Source organism: Oncorhynchus gorbuscha, unplaced genomic scaffold (assembly GCF_021184085.1).
Source record: "Oncorhynchus gorbuscha isolate QuinsamMale2020 ecotype Even-year unplaced genomic scaffold, OgorEven_v1.0 Un_scaffold_2736, whole genome shotgun sequence".
NCBI lineage: Eukaryota > Metazoa > Chordata > Actinopteri > Salmoniformes > Salmonidae > Oncorhynchus > Oncorhynchus gorbuscha.
The window spans coordinates 7,501-18,225 of NW_025745134.1; the positions used below are offsets into that span (position 1 = coordinate 7,501).

At 30.4% G+C, this 10,725-nt stretch overlaps 1 protein-coding gene across 1 annotated transcript in view; it reads left to right on the forward strand.

Moving 5' to 3' along the window:
- Nucleotides 1-10,410, forward strand: part of LOC124017568 (protein ELFN1-like) — a gene marked incomplete at its 5' end in the record, with an annotated part of 15,344 nt that extends 4,934 nt beyond the window's left edge. Inside the window, 3 exons of the mRNA XM_046332772.1 lie at nucleotides 1,059-1,285; nucleotides 7,589-7,733; nucleotides 8,062-10,410. Of these exons, the coding sequence (XP_046188728.1) occupies nucleotides 1,059-1,285; nucleotides 7,589-7,733; nucleotides 8,062-8,312 (623 nt within the window). The remainder of the gene's footprint in view (nucleotides 1-1,058; nucleotides 1,286-7,588; nucleotides 7,734-8,061) is intronic.
- Nucleotides 10,411-10,725: the final 315 nt, after the last annotated feature.

A 10,725-nucleotide genomic window follows, 5' to 3' on the forward strand; every position in this document is an offset into this window, starting at 1 on the left:
ATGTTATAACTCATTAAATGGTATTAAATGTTATAACTCATTAACTGTTATAACTCATTAAATGTTATAACTCATTAAATGTTATAACTCATTAAATGTTATTAAATGTTATAACTCATTAAATGTTATAACTCATTAAATGTTATAACTCATTAAATGTTATAACTCATTAAATGTTATTAAATGTTATAACTCATTAAATGTTATAACTCATTAAATGTTATAACTCATTAAATGTTATTAAATGTTATAACTCATTAAATGTTATTAAATGTTATAACTCATTAAATGTTATTAAATGTTATAACTCATTAAATGTTATTAAATGTTATAACTCATTAACTGTTATAACTCATTAACTGTTATAACTCATTAAATGTTATTAAATGTTATAACTCATTAACTGTTATAACTCATTAAATGTTATTAAATGTTATAACTCATTAAATGTTATTAAATGTTATAACTCATTAAATGTTATAACTCATTAAATGTTATAACTCATTAAATGTTATAACTCATTGAATGTTATAACTCATTAAATGTTATAACTCATTAAATGTTATAACTCATTAAATGTAATTAAATGTTATAACTCATTAAATGTTATTAAATGTTATAACTCATTAAATGTTATAACTCATTAAATGTTATAACTCAAATGTTATAACTCATTAAATGTTATAACTCATTAAATGTTATTAAATGTTATAACTCATTAAATGTTATTAAATGTTATAACTCATTAAATGTTATAACTCATTAAATGTTATAACTCATTAAATGTAATTAAATGTTATAACTCATTAAATGTTATTAAATGTTATAACTCATTCAATGTTATTAAATGTTATAACTCATTAAATGTTATAACTCATTAAATGTTATTAACTGTTATAACTCATTAAATGTTATTAAATGTTATAACTCATTAACTGTTATAACTCATTAAATGTAATTAAATGTTATAACTCATTATCATTACTTTTTGCTATGCTCTTTAAGATCATTATTATAATGTACCAAATGATTAATATGAATTGTTATTATGATTGAAGGAGGTTACCACCACCCTCTCCAGAGACACCACAGTATGGAAGCTCCATCCAAACGACCTTCGACCTCGTCCAGTGGATCCGTCCGCTCCCCGCGCACCTCCCGCTCCGACGGGTCGCACCGGGGAACCTCTGACACCAAGTACATGGAGAAGACCTCGCCGACCGGAACCAGCGGAGACACCGCCGGGACGCCCGCCGCTGCCATCTTACGGGCAGAGGCCCAGAAGGTACTGGACTGGGGGAGGGGTGTGTGTGTGTGTGTGCGTGTGTGTGTGTGTGTGCTACATAACTACATAGTAGTATTAATATAGCATAGTGATAGAATAACTACATAGTAGTATTACAGTAGTATTAATATAGTATAGTGATAGAATAACTACATAGTAGTATTAATATAGTATAGTGATATGATAACTACATAGTAGTATTACAGTAGTATTAATCTAGTATAGTGGTAGGATAACTACATAGTAGTATTACAGTAGTATTAATATAGTATAGTGATAGAATAACTACATAGTAGTATTAATATAGTATAGTGATATGATAACTACATAATGGTATTACATTAGTATTAATATAGTATAGTGATAGGATCACTACATATTAGTATAATTAGTATATAATGAATAACTACATAGTAGTATTAATATAGTATAGTGATAGAATAACTACATAGTAGTATTAATATAGTATAGTGATAGAATAACTACATAGTAGTATTAATATAGTATAGTGATAGAATAACTACATAGTAGTATTAATATAGTATAGTGATATGATAACTACATAGTGGTATTACAGTAGTATTAATATAGTATAGTGATAGGATCACTACATAGTAGTATTATAGTAGTATTAATATAGTATAGTGATATGATAACTACATAGTGGTATTACAGTAGTATTAATATAGTATAGTGATATGATAACTACATAGTGGTATTACAGTAGTATTAATATAGTATAGTGATAGGATAACTACATAGTAGTATTAATATAGTATAGTGATACGATAACTACATAATGGTATTACAGTAGTATTAATATAGTATAGTGATAGGATCACTACATAGTAGTATTACAGTAGTATTATTATAGTATAGTGATATGATCACTACATAATGGTATTACAGTAGTATTAATATAGTATAGTGATAGGATCACTACATAGTAGTATTAATATAGTATAGTGATATGATCACTACATAATGGTATTACAGTAGTATTAATATAGTATAGTGATAGGATCACTACATAGTAGTATTAATATAGTATAGTGATATGATAACTACATAATGGTATTACATTAGTATTAATATAGTATAGTGATAGGATCACTACATATTAGTATTAATATAGTATAGTGATAGAATAACTACATAGTAGTATTAATATAGTATAGTGATAGAAAAATTACATAGTAGTATTAATATAGTATAGTGATAGAATAACTACATAGTAGTATTAATATAGTGTAGTGATAGAATAACTACATAGTAGTATTAATATAGTATAGTGATATGATAACTACATAGTGGTATTACAGTAGTATTAATATAGTATAGTGATAGGATCACTACATAGTAGTATTATAGTAGTATTAATATAGTATAGTGATATGATAACTACATAGTGGTATTACAGTAGTATTAATATAGTATAGTGATATGATAACTACATAATGGTATTACAGTAGTATTAATATAGTATAGTGATATGATAACTACATAGTGGTATTACAGTAGTATTAATATAGTATAGTGATATGATAACTACATAATGGTATTACAGTAGTATTAATATAGTATAATGATATGATAACTACATCGTGGTATTACAGTAGTATTAATATAGTATAGTGATATGATAACTACATAATGGTATTACAGTAGTATTAATATAGTATAGTGATATGATAACTACATCGTGGTATTACAGTAGTATTAATATAGTATAGTGATATGATAACTACATAGTAGTATTACAGTAGTATTAATATATTATAGTGATATGATAACTACATAGTAGTATTACAGTAGTATTAATATAGTATAGTGATATGATAACTACATAATGGTATTACAGTAGTATTAATATAGTATAGTGATATGATAACTACATAATGGTATTACAGTAGTATTAATATAGTATAGTGATATGATAACTACATCGTGGTATTACAGTAGTATTAATATAGTATAGTGATATGATAACTACATAATGGTATTACAGTAGTATTAATATAGTATAGTGATATGATAACTACATAGTAGTATTACAGTAGTATTAATATATTATAGTGATATGATAACTACATAGTAGTATTACAGTAGTATTAATATAGTATAGTGATATGATAACTACATAATGGTATTACAGTAGTATTAATATAGTATAGTGATATGATAACTACATAATGGTATTACAGTAGTATTAATATAGTATAGTGATATGATAACTACATAGTGGTATTACAGTAGTATTAATATAGTATAGTGATATGATCACTACATAATGGTATTACAGTAGTATTAATATAGTATAGTGATAGGATCACTACATAGATATGATAGTATAGTGATATGATCACTACATAATGGTATTACAGTAGTATTAATATAGTATAGTGATAGGATCACTACATAGTAGTATTAATATAGTATAGTGATATGATAACTACATAATGGTATTACAGTAGTATTAATATAGTATAGTATAGTGATATGATAAGTATAGTGATAGAATAATTACAGTAGTATTAATATAGTATAGTGATATGATAAATATAGTATAGTGATAGTATTACAGTAGTATTAATATAGTATAGTGATAGAATAACTACATAGTAGTATTAATATAGTATAGTGATATGATAACTACATAGTGGTATTACAGTAGTATTAATATAGTATAGTGATAGGATCACTACATAGTAGTATTATAGTAGTATTAATATAGTATAGTGATATGATAACTACATCGTGGTATTACAGTAGTATTAATATAGTATAGTGATATGATAACTACATAATGGTATTACAGTAGTATTAATATAGTATAGTGATATGATAACTACATAGTGGTATTACAGTAGTATTAATATAGTATAGTGATATGATAACTACATAATGGTATTACAGTAGTATTAATATAGTATAGTGATATGATAACTACATTGTGGTATTACAGTAGTATTAATATAGTATAGTGATATGATAACTACATAATGGTATTACAGTAGTATTAATATAGTATAGTGATATGATAACTACATAGTAGTATTACAGTAGTATTAATATATTATAGTGATATGATAACTACATAGTAGTATTACAGTAGTATTAATATAGTATAGTGATATGATAACTACATAATGGTATTACAGTAGTATTAATATAGTATAGTGATATGATAACTACATAATGGTATTACAGTAGTATTAATATAGTATAGTGATATGATAACTACATCGTGGTATTACAGTAGTATTAATATAGTATAGTGATATGATCACTACATAATGGTATTACAGTAGTATTAATATAGTATAGTGATAGGATCACTATATAGTAGTATTAATATAGTATAGTGATATGATCACTACATAATGGTATTACAGTAGTATTAATATAGTATAGTGATAGGATCACTACATAGTAGTATTAATATAGTATAGTGATATGATAACTACATAATGGTATTACATTAGTATTAATATAGTATAGTGATAGGATCACTACATATTAGTATTAATATAGTATAGTGATAGAATAACTACATAGTAGTATTAATATAGTATAGTGATAGAAAAATTACATAGTAGTATTAATATAGTATAGTGATAGAATAACTACATAGTAGTATTAATATAGTGTAGTGATAGAATAACTACATAGTAGTATTAATATAGTATAGTGATATGATAACTACATAGTGGTATTACAGTAGTATTAATATAGTATAGTGATAGGATCACTACATAGTAGTATTATAGTAGTATTAATATAGTATAGTGATATGATAACTACATAGTGGTATTACAGTAGTATTAATATAGTATAGTGATATGATAACTACATAATGGTATTACAGTAGTATTAATATAGTATAGTGATATGATAACTACATAGTGGTATTACAGTAGTATTAATATAGTATAGTGATATGATAACTACATAATGGTATTACAGTAGTATTAATATAGTATAGTGATATGATAACTACATCGTGGTATTACAGTAGTATTAATATAGTATAGTGATATGATAACTACATAATGGTATTACAGTAGTATTAATATAGTATAGTGATATGATAACTACATCGTGGTATTACAGTAGTATTAATATAGTATAGTGATATGATAACTACATAGTAGTATTACAGTAGTATTAATATATTATAGTGATATGATAACTACATAGTAGTATTACAGTAGTATTAATATAGTATAGTGATATGATAACTACATAATGGTATTACAGTAGTATTAATATAGTATAGTGATATGATAACTACATAATGGTATTACAGTAGTATTAATATAGTATAGTGATATGATAACTACATCGTGGTATTACAGTAGTATTAATATAGTATAGTGATATGATAACTACATAATGGTATTACAGTAGTATTAATATAGTATAGTGATATGATAACTACATAATGGTATTACAGTAGTATTAATATAGTATAGTGATATGATAACTACATAATGGTATTACAGTAGTATTAATATAGTATAGTGATATGATAACTACATTGTGGTATTACAGTAGTATTAATATAGTATAGTGATATGATAACTACATAATGGTATTACAGTAGTATTAATATAGTATAGTGATATGATAACTACATAATGGTATTACAGTAGTATTAATATAGTATAGTGATATGATAACTACATTGTGGTATTACAGTAGTATTAATATAGTATAGTGATATGATAACTACATAATGGTATTACAGTAGTATTAATATAGTATAGTGATATGATAACTACATAATGGTATTACAGTAGTATTAATATAGTATAGTGATATGATAACTACATAGTGGTATTACAGTAGTATTAATATAGTATAGTGATATGATAACTACATAATGGTATTACAGTAGTATTAATATAGTATAGTGATATGATAACTACATAGTGGTATTACAGTAGTATTAATATAGTATAGTGATATGATAACTACATAATGGTATTACAGTAGTATTAATATAGTATAGTGATATGATAACTACATAATGGTATTACAGTAGTATTAATATAGTATAGTGATATGATAACTACATAATGGTATTACAGTAGTATTAATATAGTATAGTGATATGATAACTACATAGTGGTATTACAGTAGTATTAATATAGTATAGTGATATGATAACTACATAATGGTATTACAGTAGTATTAATATAGTATAGTGATATGATAACTACATAATGGTATTACAGTAGTATTAATATAGTATAGTGATATGATAACTACATAATGGTATTACAGTAGTATTAATATAGTATAGTGATATGATAACTACATAATGGTATTACAGTAGTATTAATATAGTATAGTGATATGATAACTACATAATGGTATTACAGTAGTATTAATATAGTATAGTGATATGATAACTACATAGTGGTATTACAGTAGTATTAATATAGTATAGTGATATGATAACTACATAATGGTATTACAGTAGTATTAATATAGTATAGTGATATGATAACTACATCGTGGTATTACAGTAGTATTAATATAGTATAGTGATATGATAACTACATAATGGTATTACAGTAGTATTAATATAGTATAGTGATATGATAACTACATAATGGTATTACAGTAGTATTAATATAGTATAGTGATATGATAACTACATAATGGTATTACAGTAGTATTAATATAGTATAGTGATATGATAACTACATAATGGTATTACAGTAGTATTAATATAGTATAGTGATATGATAACTACATAATGGTATTACAGTAGTATTAATATAGTATAGTGATATGATAACTACATTGTGGTATTACAGTAGTATTAATATAGTATAGTGATATGATAACTACATAATGGTATTACAGTAGTATTAATATAGTATAGTGATATGATAACTACATCGTGGTATTACAGTAGTATTAATATAGTATAGTGATATGATAACTACATAGTAGTATTACAGTAGTATTAATATATTATAGTGATATGATAACTACATAGTAGTATTACAGTAGTATTAATATAGTATAGTGATATGATAACTACATAATGGTATTACAGTAGTATTAATATAGTATAGTGATATGATAACTACATCGTGGTATTACAGTAGTATTAATATAGTATAGTGATATGATAACTACATAATGGTATTACAGTAGTATTAATATAGTATAGTGATATGATAACTACATAATGGTATTACAGTAGTATTAATATAGTATAGTGATATGATAACTACATCGTGGTATTATGATATGAGGTATTATTATGTTTATATTTATTATAAGGTCCGTCAGTACAAGGAGCAGCGCCACTCGTACCCGGGCCCCCAGCGCCCCCTCCCTGACTCTGAGGAGCTAGAGGAGCTGAGTAGCAGGAAACCCTCTTCCATCCTGGATCCCCTCACCCTGGGGAGGCACTCCAGAGAGCTAGGTAACACTGACTGGTTGATTGGTCGGTTGGTTGATTGGTTTGTTGGTTGGATGATTGGTTGGATGATCGGTTGGTTGGTCGATTGGTTGGTTGATTGGTCGGGTGGTTGGTTGGTTGGTTGGTTGGTTGGTTGGTCGGTCGGTTGGTCGGTTGGATGATCGGTCAATTGGCTGGTTGGTTGGTTGGATGATCGGTCAATTGGTTGGTTGGTCGGTCGGTCGGTCGGTTGGTTGGTTGATTAATTGGTTGTGTGTATATACTGAGTTTGACAAACCATTTTCCCCTCTGGGATGAATAAAGTGTTGTTCTAATATCTGATCTCCTCCAGCCTACGCCCAGCTGTCCCCGCAGTACCACAACCTGAGCTACGAGTCCAGCCCTGAGTCCTCCTGCACCCCGTCGCTCGGCATCTGGGAGAGGTTCAAACTCCACCGGAAGAGACACAGAGACCAGGACTACGAGGAGGAATACATGGCGGCGGGACACGCACTGCGGAGGAGTTTACAGGTCGCCAAGGACGAGGATCTGCACGACATACTGGACTATTGGAAAGGTGTCTCGGCACAGCAGAAGTCGTGAAGGGGCTGGTGTCGTGTGATGTGACGAGGCCCTGTCGCTACTTAGTTGGGCGTGGAGGAGGACGGAGGTCGGAGGTCGTACGGAGACTAAGGGCTCTCTATTCCACCTGGAAAGATGAAGCGTTACAGATTCCGCATCTACACACACACACACACACACACACACACACACACACACACACACACACACACACACACACACACACACACACACACACACACACACACACACACACACACACACACACACACACACACACACACACCTCTCTCTCTGCTTTTTAAAAACATGGACCAAAATGAAATTAAAACGATTTTAAAAACAACAAATGAAGAACTTGATTCAAAATCATTTTTTTTAACAGAAGATCCCGAGATATGACGACTATTTCTCCCAGACTTCTCTGTAGCTGTTTCTACTAAAACGAGGTTTTTGGATGAACCCAAAAAAGAAACACAACAAACACACGATATTATATGGACTGGTATTCTCAGGAGTGTGAGTACGCTACAGTGTATGTGCCAAATCAACAAGGGTCGCAAATAGCACCTTCTTTCCTAGAAAGTAGTACACTGTATACTGTAGCTCAGTTGGTAGAGCATGGCGCTTGTAACGCCAGGGTAGTGGGTTCGATCCCCGGGACCACCCATACGTAGAATGTATGCACACATGACTGTAAGTCGCTTTGGATAAAAGCGTCTGCTAAATGGCATATATATATATTGAATACAGTGTGATTTGGGACACAGACCGAGGAGAACCGTTGAAACACTGTACAAACCTCTCTCCGGCCTCGTTGCTCTTTTAGACATATTAAAACAAGTTAGAATAAGATGTGATTCCTACTATTATTATTGTTATTGATATTATCAGTTCTATTACTTCAATATCGCATGGCAACATCCTGTGACAGTGACTATTGTTGTGACTTTTCGAGAAAGAAGAAACTCAAAATGGCCGACGCACAACCTCGTTATAAAATGTCCGCCTCTGAACAACCTCGACGAAGACAGACATTTGTGATCTCTTCTTCTTCTTCTTTTTTCTTACCAGAGGACTCTTTCTCTCTTCCTTAAGGAACACTATTTTCCTCTACTAACAGACTCTTTTTCTGAAACGTTCCTTGATGTATTACAGAGGGGACATTTATTGTGAACTTACAAGAAGGGGGGGGTGATCTTGTTCAGAAGAAAGAGAAAAAGCTCTATATTTGCATAAAAATATGTCTTGTTAGTTAGTTAGCTAGTTAGTGTGTTTCTACCGAGGGGATTTGAAAACCTTCTTTGAGACTTTGAGAGACCAGCTCCAAACTGACCTGCAGTACGTTTTTGATTTTGAAATCCTACCGATCTCTAATGAATGTCTTCAAGTCCCTAACGAGGATGATTACTGCACTGTTCAAAATCAGAAAACGTCTCGTAACTCTGAAAACACTGTAGCCTACAACTCCCACATTTATTTATTCATTTTTTACCCACAATTCCTCTGTCCCTTCCTTGTCCCTCCCTCAAATCCCTGTAGTTCCTCCCTCCCAGTCCCATTCCTCAGTTGAGTTTTAGTTTGCCAAATCACAACTCAAACGGCACAAAAAGGACCGACCGGCCGACTGTCATCGAATCTCCCCGTACCTCAACCCAATCCGTTCTATGACCAAAGTGCTGTGGTAGCAACAGTTCCCAGACGTCCTTCTAGCCCAGTCTGTCCCCATATACCCTGGCTGGGTCTCAGATGACAGCCTGTTTCCTATATATGGTCACAACAACCTTTTCATTTGTTGCTTTTGGTTGCTGCTTTTTATTTATTTACTTCTTTTTTTAACCATTTTTGTAGCAGCCCTCGGTTTCCACGGATACAGCTCTTGGTTTCCATGGATACTAGGACACAGGAAGTGGAATCACGTGCACTATATAGGGAACAGGGTGCCATACGGGGCCATATCTACAGACCTACAGGAGATGAATGTACTTCTTTACATCATTAAAACTAAACGGCAGCTGATACTGCTGACAGATACGTTTTTCTGTTTCTCTCTGTCTCTGTCTGTTTCTCTCTCTCTCTGTTTCTCTCTCTCTCTGTCTCTCTCTGTTTCTCTCTCTCTCTGTCTGTATCTCTCTCTCTCTGTCTCTCTGTCTCTCTCTCTCTCTGTCTGTTTCTCTGTCTCTCTCTCTCTCTCTCTCTCTCTCTGTCTCTCTCTGTTTCTCTCTCTCTCTGTCTCTCTCTGTTTCTCTCTCTCTCTCTGTCTCTCTCTGTTTCTCTCTCCCTCTCTCTGTCTGTTTCTCTCTCTCTCTCTCTCTGTCTCTCTCTGTTTCTCTCTCTCTCTCTCTCTCTCTCTGTTTCTCTCTCCCTCTCTCTGTCTGTTTCTCTCTATCTGTCTGTTTCTCTCTCTCTTCCTCTGTCTCTCTCTCTTCCTCTC